At 35.7% G+C, this 15,927-nt stretch overlaps 1 protein-coding gene across 3 annotated transcripts; it reads right to left on the bottom strand.

The window, feature by feature from the left end:
• Positions 1–2,958: 2,958 nt before the first annotated feature.
• Positions 2,959–15,702, bottom strand: LOC148862411 (catalytic/ hydrolase). Of its 3 annotated transcripts, none has more exons than XM_088978297.1 (10): positions 15,462–15,702; positions 15,282–15,325; positions 11,344–11,423; positions 9,801–9,900; positions 9,661–9,714; positions 4,191–4,268; positions 3,992–4,089; positions 3,799–3,856; positions 3,557–3,678; positions 2,959–3,398 (listed from the first exon to the last, which is right to left on the bottom strand). In XM_088978297.1, exons 1-10 carry the CDS (start codon positions 15,616–15,618, stop codon positions 3,242–3,244), a joined length of 948 nt encoding a protein of 315 aa, XP_088834423.1. In that variant the 5' UTR covers positions 15,619–15,702; the 3' UTR covers positions 2,959–3,241. The 3 variants fall into 3 exon arrangements, with proteins under 3 accessions (XP_088834423.1, XP_088834422.1, XP_088834424.1); XM_088978296.1 differs by having other exon boundaries at positions 15,282–15,353; positions 15,462–15,701; XM_088978298.1 differs by lacking the exon at positions 11,344–11,423.
• Positions 15,703–15,927: the final 225 nt, after the last annotated feature.

Here is a 15,927-nt window from a genome sequence, read left to right as displayed (position 1 = left end):
GTTATAAATATAAAAAATCAAAAAACCAAAAAAATCAAACCAGTCAACCAATTAACTGATGGTATCATTTTAGCTTCAGTTTGGAGATATGGACAAACCGGTAGGACCAATTCGATTTTTAAAGAACCCTCATGGTTCGGTTACCTGAACCATGAGCACCCCTACATGCATAGACTCTATTAAGTGAAATTTAAGTAGAAATAGCCATGATATTTCTAATTAGGTTGAGTCCGTTCAAGTTCAACCCAAAATATTATTTTTTAGTTAGTTAGTCTTTTTTTAATTTTTATTTGTTATTAATAAAATTTAAGATTTCATTAATCTTTTGTTAATAATTTAAAAATTTATTCGTTTTAAAATTAAATTCATTTTTATTAATTAATTAATTGATTTTAAATTTTTATAATTAATCTTAAAAATAATTGTAACCATATATCAATTCCATATTTTCATTTTTTAAATGGAGTTTGTTTCAAATAATTAAAGGGAATTTAAATTTCCCTAAATTTTAATTAATTATAACTAATTTCATTTTTATTAATTAATTAATTGATTTTAAATTTTTATAGTTAACCTTAAAAATAATTGCAATCATATATCAATTCTATATTTTCAATTTTTAAATGGAGTTTGTTTCAAATAATTAAAGGGAATTCAAATTTCCCTAAATTGTAATTAATTATAACTAATCAATTTCAAAATTACTTATTATAATAATATAATTTAGCACCCGTGGTGGAACCCGCATATTATAGGGATAAATGAGTACCATATACTATATGGGTCACTTGTCACTTGAAATGGATTTTAAATAAACCATTTTAACCCACACCCGTACATGATATGGGGCCATCAAAAATGGGTACAAGGAAACCCATTTCACTTGTTTTCAACAATTGAAAAAGCAGGTTTTATGAAAAATCAATTGCACAAAAAGGCTGCATTAACAACCTCATTGATCGGAAAGTTGCCAAATTTTTTTAACCATTTATGAACATGCGTGGTTAATGGAAATCCCAACCACTGGTTGGCAAGTTACGAAGGGTTTATCTCGGTTCATTTGAATGAGAAGAAAATAGTTCATGTGAACGAGAACGTGAAAAACTGCTCATGAAATAAAGCTTGGCAAACTTATTTTACATAACGAGACGTTCATGATATGTTGTTTGTTCAATTTTCATGGCAATAAAAAACTTTGAATAAGTGCTCATGAAGTTTTTTTTTTCTTCTTTTTTTTTTCTTTTTTGACACCAAAAGTTATAAGTTTCAAAGTATTGAAAATAGAAGGAGTATTATAAAAGACAAGTTTAAGAGATATATTGGAATACACATATAAGATGTGAATTGTGAAAACTCAAAAATAAGTCTCAAAAGTTATGTCAATGACACTAAACTTAGGTTATAAATAACTATAAATGAGGTACATGGACACACAAAAAAAAAAATTTAATAGTTCATGTGAAGTATGAACAAGAAAAATGTAAAGTATTGTTGATAGTTCATGAGAAATGTTACAAATGATAGAATAACTAAAATATACATGTATATCTTAATTCTTAAGAAATCAATACATATACATATACATATATATATATATATATATATATATATATATATATATATATATATATATATAACTCACATAAATATTTCTTCAAATTTGTTGATAAGCATGCATGAGATATACAATTCATATAAATGTAATAGGTGGTTAAAACATGTTGCAGTGATAGATTTGTTTTCTTTCAATCTAGATACTTGGGTTCAAATTTTTTCTTATAGTTTTTAAGACTATAAATTTTATTGGGTATGGTATAAAGTAATAGAATTTTAGGCACTTTAATGAGTAATTTAGAGGAGAGGGAATTAGCATCATGAGCAAGGTTCAAAATATCAATATGCCCAATACACCAGTAGGGGCGTATTGGGTGAATTGATACACATTTTTATTGTGTTTTTTTTTTTTCGTAACTGGTTCAGGGGGGGTCAGTTTAGGTCTCCTCTACCCCCTGAACCAGTCAGACCTCCGATACACCCACTGCAGGGGCATATTGGAGGGGTCCTGGAACAATACGTATCAACCGATACAGGCCGATACGTGTCAATACTTTGAACCTTGATCATGAGTTATTGGTGAGAACTAACGGAGCAATTAATGAGAAAAGATAATAGGAGTTGACAGGAAAGAAGGGAGAGTTAATGGGAAAAGTCTTTAAAGTGATTGGCTACTTAAATTATTTTGTTCAATTTTAAAGAAATACAAAAAAAATAATATAGAGAAGGGGTTGGAGAAGAAGTAGAGTATTGCCGACATGGGCATCTTTGCACGGGAGAAAATGAAGAGGATGTTGACCCTAGAATTAGATCAAAATGGCAAAATGATGGGGTGCATATGGATCTGATCTAATGTGATAGGTGAATACCCTTTAGGTTAAAAGTAAAATTCTACAATGCAAGGCCAATTATGTTGTATGGAGGAAAGTATTGAACAGTCAAGACATAATGTCCAAAAAATGAGTGACAAAAACACATATATTGAAATGGATTAATAAAAAAAAAAACTAGAAAGGATAATGTCAAAAATGAAATTTTAAACTTATCCAAAAAAAAAAAAAAAAACATTCGGAGAAACCTAAGAGAAGCTCTAATAAGTATAAAAATGAAAGAATATAGATGAAGATAGTTTGGCCATGTACATAGAATACCACCTATGACACCCACAAAAAAAAAAAACAATCTACTAAAGTTGAAGAGGCAAGAAAGGCTAGGGCAGATTAAGAAGGACGGGGTCATAGTAGAAAATGATTTAAGCACTCAATTTAACAAATGGACATGGCATTAAACAAAATGAAATGATATGAGATATCACAAGCTGGCCTACTCAACCCAGATGGTTGAGCCACTGGACCAGGGAGCCAGAAGACAATCAATTCCATTTCCATAGCCAGAAGACAATAATGAATGTAAAATTAATCCATTCATAACCTGCTTGGATATGCATCCACTCTCCTATACAATTAAATTCGATTTACAAATACTAGTAGCTTTTAAACTACGCAAAGTTATTTTTACTACATTCATGATCCATTTATAGTACAGCATCGATATTTTCATGGGTTAATGGTACGGATTGGGAGGTCTAGGGAGGCGAGTAGGGTCTAGAATTTATTAAACCCTTCCTGAACCTGCCCCATTGTCTTCCCTATGTTTATCCTTTATAGAGTTGATATTGATGAATTTGTTAAGAAGAGACCCATGAACCATGGAAGAGCTGCATCACAGTTTTGCCCATTATCCACTCCAAATCAGCCTCAGGTAATGACGCCTGATGAGCAATAAGTGTAACTGCTTCTTTTGCTCCTTTGTACCCACATTCGGGAACAACATATGGGAAGTCACTGCAATGTTACATTCATAGTAACACAAAAAATGAGATATTTGCTCATTTCCTCTGTTCTTTTATTTTTCCTAATTACCCCCACGCCACGTGCAAATGCTGATTTTCTGTTTCTCATGGTAGGAGCAGCAAAGATAAATTAAAAGAGTCATTAACTACCTGCCCCACATGACACGGTTGGCACCAAAGCTCGAGACAACTTGGGAAAGAAGGTGGCATGTATCTTCATATGGGAATGATTTTCTTGTCACTCGGAACAATGCACTAAATTTCACATGAACCTGTCCATTTTAAAACCATCCAGCACAATTAAAATCTTACAGAGCCTTGGGTATATTAAACTAAAGTAAAATTCCTCTCACTATTGAAATTAGTAGCAAAAGATATACAAACATCATCACCTGTGGATATCTGGAAAGGTTTAAAAGCCTAGAGAAAGTCCTACTTTCATCATCATTCCTGTCAACGAAATGCATTAAAAAAATGATTGCGTTCATTGCTTCATCTTTCCATGATAATTCAATATCAAGGAAAAGGTGTGCCAAAAGATAAAAAAAAAGTAGTAGGAAAAAAAAAACATTATATGGAGCTGACAAGGGTGGCTTGCAAAAACCCAAATGATCAAGTAATACAACTGTTGAAGGGAAGTCTGAGCAGAGCTCCTCAATTTCTGAAATATGAAGATCAAGACCCTACAAAGCACCATCTTCAATTCAATATTTGTTAAATGTAATTAAAAAAAGATAATAGTATTTTGAAAGCCATCTTCGATGAAATTATCTCATTGAAATACCTTCATACACATAAAGCCCACTGGAACTCCAAGTTCCCCTGCTTTAGAGAACATTGCCTTTCCAATTTCATTTGTCATCTGCATGTATCAATATATATATCAGGATGGAGTAACTAGGAAGAAGCCATTCTTTGCACCTGAAAAAAGGATAAATTATAGCAGGAAAAATCTAAGATAATCAAAATTGACTTCTCCTACAACCTAAGATCTGCATATTTTTGACTAATTTGATTTAAGCAGGAAAATATACTTTGTTCTTGTTGTAGCATTTGATTGATGAAGAAAATTAGGTTTGAAAATATTTTCTAACATCCACAATCTAAAGAGGCCAATCGATATCCTCTAGTGAAAGTCAAACTTATTGTCTAATGCAGTTTATGCACTTAAGCATCTAGGGCCGTGAGATACAATAGGGATTCCATCTCTTAAGGGTTAGGTCTAGCAAAGACAACCCTATCTCTCTGCTCTTATACTGGAATCTCCATTCGAGTCTCTCTAATCAATGATGAGGATTAGAAAAAAAGCTTCCTAAAATTGCAAAGAGGTCAAGTAATACATTTGCAATTATATCCTTAAGTGCATGGAAATTATCACTTAGGCCCTCTTATGCAAAGTCAAATGTTGTCAGTTATGTCCTACACAACAATGTCAGATTCTGATTGGGGTACCACAAAGAATCACCCTCTGAATCAATCACCACCACATGGGATTTATCTAAGAGATGCATAACCACTGGGGCAACTCCAGCAAATCGATTTTCAAAATATCTTCCAAAAATAAATATTTATATACAATAATAAGTAAGGTTTAAAACTCTTTTAAAGCAATACACTGAAAAATACACCCGGTTGTAATGAGATCCTAATCTGATCATGATACTCCGAGGCAAGCCCTATGAAAGTTTCTCTAGAGTTCTAGTGCAACAAAGATTCCTATATTCACTCCAGAATCACCGAGAGGCAGAATACTAGAGTCCTAATGTAACTAGGATTCCTTACCAAGAGTCATAGTTCAACCAAGAATCTTGCAATACGCATCCCAGTGTTATCAAGGAACTTATAAAGAAGTCCAGTCTAATTGGGATTCCTCTATCAAAGTCCTAGTCCAACTATGATTCTTGGCAAGTATCCACATCAGTCAAGAGTCTTGGCAATGAATCGAATCTAATTCTAAGGGTGTAGATTCTTTTCTAACATTCCCAAAGTCCTAATCAATCCTAGCTACCAAGCATATGGAATATGCTATTCATGTAAGTTGCTTCATCCATGGTATATCAAAGTAGCTAAGTATGACCCTACAGCCTTGAGAACTCCCTAAGTCCAAAGGATAGACAATCCTTTGCACTTGAGTGATTCATGCAATTGATAGTGAAACAATTCCTTTAATGAATCAATTAAAACTGAATCATATCAATGTGTATCCCAGTACTCCCTCATGGTAGTCTAGAGTACCGCCCCAATGGCTAAGATATCACCATATCTTCATGCCAACCATCCATATGTCAACCGTGCAAGTGAGTCGCCTAGGCTCACCCATGGCTGATATGTTTCATGTCTATAAGGAATTAGGTCAATTAGATGCCCTACGATATTACTTAGGGGTGTTCTAGTCATATAAAATGATAATTGTAATTTTTTTTATCAATAACAGCACTTTTATTAAAAGAGATATGTAAGATACAACCAGAAAGGAGGGGTAAAATGTCTTAACCCTCCCTTTCAAACCCGAAAAATACATATTACAGAATAGCCCAAAGAAAATTAGATCTTCCCACCCCCTGTTTAGCCAAGGAGTCAGCCATGGAGTTGGTACTCCTCTTAGCCCATTGAAACCTTATAGTCATGTTCTGAGTTAGTTGCTTGATTTTCTTTCTTTCATTTGAGAACTTCCACATGTTGGAGTCTTCCATCTACAACCATCTAACAGTCAGTTGGGAGTGGCCTTCCACCAGCAACTTGCTAATATTCAGCTGCTTAGCCCTTTTGACTCCTTCTACAACTGCTAGGATTTCAGCTCTCAGAGAATCCCCCCAGCCTATAGGTCCTAAGAACATAGCAATAATTTGCCCTTCTTCGTTCTTGAAAATACCACCTATGCCTGAAGGACCTGGATTTCCTTCACTACTACCATCGAAATTCAATTTGATGAAACCCAAGTCTGGTGGAGTCCAAACAGGTCTGATATCACTAGACATAGGAGCTGACCGAGCCGCTTCTTCCCAGTTTCTAATGATGTCTCCTACTGAACAGGCTTCAAAAAGCTTCAAAGACTTGACCCAATGAGCCACCCTGACATATACAAGTTCTATGAGGGCTTCCCTGCTTTTCTCTTTTTCATGAAACAATCTTTGATTTCTTTCTTCCCAGACCATCCAACAAACAACAGCTCTAGCGCATCTCTACAAAATTTTACCTCTCTTCTTTAGGAGTGGAGCTGAACAAGGTTTGCACACTTGAAGGGGAGGGCCACTTGCAACCAAATAAAGAAAAGAACCAACACCAAATATCTGAAACAAAAAGGCAAGAGACAAACAAGTGATAACAGCTTTCACCATTCTTCTTACGTAAGATGCACCAGTGTGGGGATAAACACCAATTAGGCCTTTTCTTTTGAAGTAGGTCACAAGTGTTACACTTTTCTAGGATTGCTTCCCAACAAAAAGCACCTACCCTAGGAGGGATGGGGCTACCCCAAACTTCCCAGACTAGAAAAGGAGGCCCACGTACCGGACTAGACTGTGTCAATGCTTTGAAGAAGGAGGAGCAAGAGAAGATACCCAAGGGAACAAGAGACCACACCCTGGAGTCCACAATGGAAGGTTCAAGGACTACCTCGTCCAAGACTTTAAGCAAATTCGAAATGGGTTCCAACTCAGAATCTCTGAGAGCCCTTCTGAGACCCAAGTTCCAACTAGTAGCGGAATTAGACAAGTTAGCAAATGCTGCTATTGGTTCATTTTTAAACCTAGACAGAGCAAGCAAAGAGGGAAACTGCTCTTTCAAGGGAAAATCCCCCACCCAAGTGTGTTCCCAAAAAAGTACAGACAAACCATAACCAAGATCGTACCTGATAAATGGAAGAAAAGACTACAGGACAACAAGAATCGACTTCCAAGGGGAGGCTCTTGAAGTCCTAGATGATAATCCCAGATCCCAGCCATCTGCCTCTTGCCCATGAATACTTAGGATTATTTTAGCCCACAAATTTTCTTTTTCTTTGGACCATCTCCATAACCATTTCCCTAAAAGAGCTTCATTCTTCTTCCGTAGATTTCCCAGCCCCATTCCCCCTTCACTTTTAGGTCTTGTAACTAGATCCCACCTAACTCTATGGTCCTTTCTCTCCTCCCCAGGTTCCCATAAAAAGTCCCTCATTAATTTTTCCAACTCCCTACAAACTCCTTCTGGGATTCTGAACACCAACAAGAAATATACTGGAAGGTTTGCCAAAGTTGACTTAATCAGTGTTATCTTGCCCCCCAAAGACAAGTAGTTCTTCTTCCAGGAAGCTAGCCTTTTAGTGAACCTGTCAATCACCGGATTCCAAAAGCTCCTTTTTCTGGGATTGTCTCCCAAAGGAAACCCTAAGTACTTCAGTGGCCAATGAGCTATCTCACATCCTAACACTCGAGCCCTTTCCTCCACCTCTCCCTCACTCATATTAATACCAATCACACAACTCTTACCCAGATTTACCTTGAGGTTGGTCATTTGTTCAAACACCCTAATCCCCATCTTCATATTGCACACTCAACTAATCTCCTCTCCATCACAAAACAGAATTGTGTCATCTGCAAATTGTAGGTGAGTGACCGGAACCCTATCCCTCCCCACTCTCCAACCACCTTATCGGATTTCTGGAGTCTGACCTCTCAATAAGCCTCCCTAGCACTTCAGCAATTAGGGTAAAGAGAAAATGGGAGAGAGGATCCCCTTGCCTAACACCCCGCACAGCAATTAGGGTAAAGTGATCCACCACCTTGCCATTTACTAACACAGAATAATGGCAAGTCCTAATGCACCCTTTAATCCACTTGCACCACCTCTGCCCAAAACCACAAGACTCTAGTACTTCCAACAACAGAGACCAATTAACCAGATTATATGCCTTCTCCAAGTCCAACTTACACACTAGCCCTTTCTCACCTCTACTTCTATAGTCTTCCACACTCTCATTTGCAATTAGGATTTGGTCCACAATTTGTCTATTCGTCACAAAGGCACCTTGGTTATGGGAGATGATCAAGGGGAGCACCTCTCTAATTCTTTTGGATAACACCTTAGCAATGATCTTGTAGAGGCTATTAACCAAATTGATGGGTCTGAACTCTTTAGGATGAGAATCCCCAACCTTCTTCGGTATTAAAGCAATAAAAGTAGAATTCAAGCCTGGGTTTATCATACCTCTTTCAAAGAATTCCAAGAACACTACTTGAATGTTAGCCTTAATTATCTCCCAACAATCTTGATAAAAGGCCATCGTGAAGCCATCAGGGCCCGAGGCTTTGGATCTATCCATGAGAAAATGGCTTCCCTGATTTCTTCCAAGTCAAACTCTCTTTCTAGCCACAACATCAACTCATTAGGGAGCTTAGGCCAATCCAACCCTTCAACCCTTAATCTCTTCTGTAGAAGCTTTCTAAAGATGGATTTCAAGTGTACCACAAAAGCCCCAACAATCTCTTGCTGTTGTGTTAAAATTGTCCCATCAACAACTAGCTTAGATATGGTGTTTTTCTTTCTTTTGCCATTGGCTATTGCATGGAAAAAATTTGTATTCCTAATTCCTTCCTTCACCCATTTGTGTCTAGATTTTTGTCTCCAACTTAGTTCTTCTTTGAAGATTATGTTCTTCTTTAACTCCCACAAACGATAATTGTAATAAGAAGCCTGTGGAACAAAAGTCTCATTTTATTAAGCAAAAGAATATATGTACAAAGATAAATCTAGCTTTAAATGAACACGTCAATTTCCAACAATAAAACCACCAATAAGATAGATCCTTTTATGATCTTCCAGATCAAGATAACATGATTGTATCATGCATCCAATAGCTACAGTTTCTTTTTCACCCTTCACCCAAGACCATGGCTTCTTACTTACTTGGACAACCAAACGAAGTATAAAAGTTCATTTAGACAATAACTTGGATTAGTTTTTGATTTTCATGCAACCAATTAAGTGGTTAGTTAACCCTGCACGAGTTCCATGTACAAAACATACAAGACATAGGGAGGGAAGGCAGCTTTTATCTCTTTGAGCTTTTATATAAATGTATTACTTTCATGATCAAGATGGACACTACTATCGATGCTAAGAGAAGATTTAATTCAAGCATTGGCGCTGCAATGGTGCATCAAGACTTGTAAGTCTCCATAACATTTTTCAAAATCATTCTGACAAATCAAATTGAGAAGGAGATAAGTTCTTGGAAAAACATTAGCAGAATCTGTGTTAAGAATAGCAAATACCTGTTCACCAGAAGGCCATAAATATGGGTTGAAGCGAACGGCTCTATAACCATCCTATTGAAGACAAATTCTGTGTCAAAATGAGTTTTACAATGTGAAAATAATCTTGAGATACAATAACATTAAGTTCTTCCAATGACCTTCAAGACAAGATGCTCTAACTGGTTAATCCCACTTCCATCTTCTGAAGGATTAGCAAGACAACAGCCAACAAATTTGGATGGGTACTTCCTCAAAACACTATCCATCCACAAAATTTGAGTAAGCCAACTAAGCCAATGATCCTTTCTATGTGCTAGCGAAGAAGAAATAAGTTCCAATAATAAAAAAAAGATATAATTAGATGTGATACACCGATTCATAAAGTAGTTCTAATGATTCAATCCAAACACAACCTACTGGAGAACCAATTAGTGCTTTAAAATGTGAACGACTGAAGAAAAAATTAACTCTCCACGGTTGTTCTTGGCTGAGTGGCATGTACTTCTATGGTGCCCTTTTCCAACCATGAAGCATGGCCAAGCAATCCTTCTCAACTAGGACCCAACACCAAGGTGGTTTGGCCAACACTGGACAAAAGAAATATTGAACGACAACGTGAGGACTCCAACTTGAGACCTCATTTTTTTTTAATGGGGACACCAAACATGGATTAAAATAAGTATGAAAACATTCATAAGAGTAAATTGCACCTCTCCGTGGTAAAAATATACAAGCAATTTAATTACTATATAAACAAATAAATTTAAGATGCAGAAAGTTCCTCAATTAATATTATGTAATATTATATGGACAAATTAGGTAGCTCCTGGATTACTATACTTCAGATATCAGTATATCATTGATAATCTTGAAAAAAACATGAACAATTTTACTGATCTGAAGCATTTAGCTTGCAATCCATATAAGATCTTTACACAGAAAATCAACCCAATTGAATAAGTTAATCAACTACAAGGTTTAATCTTTTTTAATGGTTAGAAGTACCAAATCAAGCTGATTTTGCCTGATAGATCTCCTATATGAGGTCTAAAATGTACAAGGTTCAATTTAAAAGATCTTCCACTACTTGTCTGGAAATAAACTAGGTTACCATACTTGTAGTAGTACAAGGGCTATTGAATGTTTCTCCATATTCATATCATACTGTAAAGCCTTCTGCGACAGCTATACTCATTCCCCCAGTTCATGTCAGTCCTATCCCCATCATACATTGGAGATTTTTCTAGCTGATAATATAGGCACCAGTCTCTGACTTCTGGTTCCAGGAGTTCCAAGAAAGAACAGTTCAGCTTGGATACATGGAACAGACTTCAGAGCTGAAACATGGCGTGTAAATAGAGGTTGTAGGGGGAAAATTGCACAGAGCCTCAACCATGTTAGCACATGAAAATTTACGGTTTGCTTAAACTACCTCTCTAAATGACTTAACTGGTAAACACCACAGTCCCACCTTATATACACATATATGCATGGAAGATTTTTTTCCTAATTTCATTGTCAGATGTTCCTTTACTATAGTCTCTTGGAAAGATGGTAAATAAAAGGTAGTTTATGATGAGTATAAATTCTGTATTATCAAAGGGCTCAAAACATATGTAGCCCTTTGCCAGTTAGCCTGCTAAGCACCAGTCATTGGCTGTCTAAGCTAGCAGGAAAAAAGGAAAGCTGATATGAACTGACCTCGTCACCAAAGAATGGTCGAACTTATGATTAATGGGCTGCACAATTAGGGCACCATCTATTCCTGCTTCTTCCATGCACTGTGGCAGCATGGAAATAAAATATCAGACCATCTATTTTCTACATAATGTAATATTTTACATTATTTTAATATTTGTCTTGCATATTATTACCCAAAAAAGAGAAGGTTAGAACTTAGATAACATTTGGACATTGATCCTGAGATACAGAAAGCATGACACCATATGTGAGACACATTGAATCAAATCATAAGCAGGGATTATATATTTTTTGTTTTTCACATAAACAATATTTTAGTTCTATGCCTAAGAAATGCATAAAATGGTATTTAAAAGTTAAAATCCAAGATTAATTTAAGCCAATGTGCCATATATACTATTATCTATACCACTATAGAAAGTATGAATAACCTTGTGGAACTTTTTTGACTAAAATACCCTATTTTTTAATTTAGTCTCTCTCCTATTGTGTGGGAAAAAATGTAATCTGAACTACTACTTTTCACCCATTTCAATTCCCTCTCATTTAAGTCTTATATTTAAGGTATTGACACCCATTTTCTCTCATTAGATCCTATATTTAAGTTTTTTTTCTCACCAATAAATTATATTAATTAGATCTATATCCAATACTTTTGACAATATAAAACCTATGTTTTTTATAACTGACCCAAAAATGAGAGCATTCTTCTATCTAGGTGAAAGGTAATCAATTCAACCATCTAGGTCAAATGGGTCAACCCATGAAAAGATAAAAACACAAAAAAAAAAAGAAAAATACATAAATTTTGTAGGTATTTGGGCACATTTCTAATATTATATATTCATCATATTAGACAAAAATGTGATAAAAATTATTTTTGTACACAGAATATAAAACATGTAGAAAAGTTTGGACACATATTATTACTATCATCACCATCATCTAAAGTTGCCACATGCAAAGCATGTGCACATTTGCTAGTATATTTAAAAAGCAATGAGTGGTATAGCAAGTAGAGAAGAAACGTTACTATGACTTGACTTCCATTGGTCACATGTCTCTTACATTCATATTGATCATTTTCATAACTTTAGCATGACAACTATCAATTTCTCTGCATGACCTGTAAGACTAACCAACTCAAGAAACATCTAATATTAAACTAATGAAACCACAAATTTCTATAATTTAAGTAAAAATCTCTAGCATATATTCTATTTATTAATTACAAGCATGCCAAGCTATTGTCTATCCCAACATGTACATGTAATTCAATAGTTTTAAAAGTTTGAGCTCAACAGTAATGGAGTCAGCGGTTGATGTATATGCAAAGTGAACATACAACATCTAAAGTAACAACTACGGTTTAAAAAGGTGTGCAACCAATGTAACAATAATATAATTGGAGTGTAATAGCAGGCATTTCGCCCTACAACTTCTGGGATCAACATCTCAAGAGAATGGATTCCTCCTGCTATGAATCAAATCAAATTCATTGTTGATGGCTGTAGTCTTAGAAATTCAGGTATTTCAGGCATAAAAGTATTTAGATACAATTCAGGTTCAATCATTGCACTCTCTACTTGGGAGCAATAGGTGTGAGTGACTATTATAGTTGAACTGCATGCCATCCTTCAAGAATTAAAGCTATGAAAGAGGCTAAATTTACATAACATAATGATGGAAGAGAATCTTAAAACAGTGGTGGCAGATATGGAAAAATAGTCACGGAACATGGCAACATCCAACATCTGCAGATATTGAGGGAAACCAAATAGATTCCTAAAAAACTAATAATGACATGGCTATGGACTCACAGATCAGCAAATGGCACGGCTGATTCATTAGCAAGATAAGGGATTAACAGGGAACATGTACTGGGGGTAATCACTTAATGCTACATGTAAATAGCAGATATGGGGTTAGGTGGCAAGATAAGAAAAACATCAGAGTTCTCTTTTCATTGTAATTTGTAAATAGTACTCTTTTCTCATTATCAATACAATTTTCAATTTTACCAATGAAAGAAGGTGTACACCTCAAGGCCAGGCAGAGCCAAAATGCCTCAAGACTAGCCTAAAAAATGGACAACTAAGCCTAAGCCTTGCACTTGTGAGATATATTCCTTGAGGTAGAAGGTGCAAAGGTGCACAAAAAGGATAGGCCTTGCAATTCTAAACCAGACACATATCCTAATGTGAAAAAGAAAAAGACATGACTATTTTTTTTGATAAGTAGTAAAAGTTTTATAATGATCAATAAAGAGGGCTTCCCATACAGAGGCACGAGATGCAGCCTCAATTACACAAGCAGAAATACAATTGAACCCAATATAACCAATTCTTATGCATCCCTTGCTTGGATAAAAAGTTTTGCCACCCCTTTAGCCAATCTCCTTTCCCATTGAATTCTTATGGTCATGTTTGTGGTCAGCCATTTAAATCTTTTCATTGCTTCCCTATAGGTCTGGATTACTGTATCCAGTTCCTTCAACCACCCAAATACCAGTTTAGAATCATCCTCAATTAACAATCTATCATAGTTCAGCTCTCTAGCAATCTGTACTCCCTACAACAGTGCTTGGAACTCAGCATGCACAGAATCCCCACTCCTATATGACCTGAGAATTACACAAGAATATGACCTTCCATATTCCTGAAGACTCCCCCAATAGAGCTTTTGCTGTCATCAAAATTTAACTAAACGAATCATTCTTGAGGGGGCCATTCAGACTGTAACAGGTCTTTCCTTCACAATAGAGCTTTTGCTACCAATTCCCAATATTATCCTTTTTTATATTCATGAAATATTATCTTTTCTTATTTCATTTGTTACAAGGCCACTAAATACGACATAGTATAGTTGTATTCTGTTAAAAAATCAGAGAGATCAAGACCCTACCTCTCTCTCTTTTCTCCACATCATGAGATAGAACTCTGTAAAGCCCCTTTATTTGAGTTCTCCATGGTTTTCTCCCTATACAGCTATACCCAAGAAAATCAAACAGGGTTTCTTGCATTGGATTCCAGATCCTAAGGTGACATACGATCTACTGTCTTGGTTTTTTACATGTATGTTAACCTAAAACATAAAACCAAATTGGTCAAAATTTTAAAATCTATATGTTGATAGGTCAAAATTTTAAAACAAAATTGGTAATTTAAACATTGCACCAACATTAGGGCATGCAATGTAGATCCATTGTATTGGAAAGTACAGCCACAGTTAGGACTAAGTACTTGTTGAGTTGTTGTAAACATACACAAATAACTGAACTCCGGCTTTTACACAATGACCTTACTTGAATTCCAATATATGCCATAAGATTAACAAAATCGAACGGGAAGGACTCAAAAAATACAAGATTTGGCAAAACAAGAAAACTCATAGTGTTCACAATTACTACAACTCTTAGAACTATTTTCTTATTCTACTCGAACATGAAGAATTAAAATTTCCGAAGTTTGTTCATTTGGGCTTGTGATCACGTATCTGCCGTACGTTTAAGAATGATTGAGGGAAACAACCCAAAGAAACGAAATTAAGCTTAAGCATATCTCGAACGCTCATCGTTGTTCACAAATATTGCAACTCATATGACTATTTACTCATTCTACGCGCACATAAACAGACAATGAAACAAAACTATGGATTTCCTCCATTCTGGCCTGCTTGGGTTTACTTATTTTCTCTGAGATTAACATTATTTTTTGTGGGCGGGGAGAAGGGGGACACGAAATTGAGTAAAACGGGCCTATTGGGCTCACATATTTGCACTGAAGCTAACAGAATTGAGAAAAAAGGCAAGAAAACCCCGAAATTCTATTAAAAACAACAAATTTTTACCAGGAAATGTGAATCTCCAGGAGTTTCAGAAGTAAAACAAATATGTAACCCATAGGAAAATCAGAAAAAGGCTGAGTTAGCAACCATACCTGGAGCAAAAAATCGACGTTTCCAGGTAACGTTGGTTCTTGGCCTGGAAAATACGGGTACTTATGTGCTGCCTACAAAGAGAGAAAAGAAAATGCAAGGAAACGAAACCAAAATGCCCAAACATGCAAGAGATTATAAGCCTGAAGAGGTTAGCGTAGCAAGAGATTTTGGTTGTGTACCTCTTCGGGAGATGCCCAAACATGCAAGTGTGAGTCGATGATTTTGGGAGGAAAAGAGGCTGCTTCGGACCCAGTCGTCTCCATTTTTATTGCAGAGCTTCGGAATTGAAGTTTCTTCGGCAACAAAATTGGAGGTCGTGAACAAGAATGACAACATAAGAAGATAGCCGAGATGGAACCTGATGTCAGAGGCTTCAGTGTCACTGCCATGAGACGGAGACGTGATGATATGAAATTATCGTGCTGACTCGCTGAGTACCTTTTTATCAATCTTTTGGTCGGACCAGTCCGGTGAAATGAAATTATTAATTATAATGCCATAAATAAATACCTTTTTATCATTCCTTTGGTCGGACCAGTCCGGTAAAATGAAACTATTGTACTAAATATCCTTTATGCCCCGTTCGTTTTCACACTTATTTGGGACGCATTTAAGTGTATTTATCCATGTTCTTTTATTTAAATA

This window comes from Nelumbo lutea, chromosome 3 (genome assembly GCF_056320005.1).
Source record: "Nelumbo lutea isolate HS-2025 chromosome 3, American lotus-T2T, whole genome shotgun sequence".
In the NCBI taxonomy this organism is placed as follows: domain Eukaryota; kingdom Viridiplantae; phylum Streptophyta; class Magnoliopsida; order Proteales; family Nelumbonaceae; genus Nelumbo; species Nelumbo lutea.
This window is presented reverse-complemented; position numbering and strand designations above follow the sequence as displayed.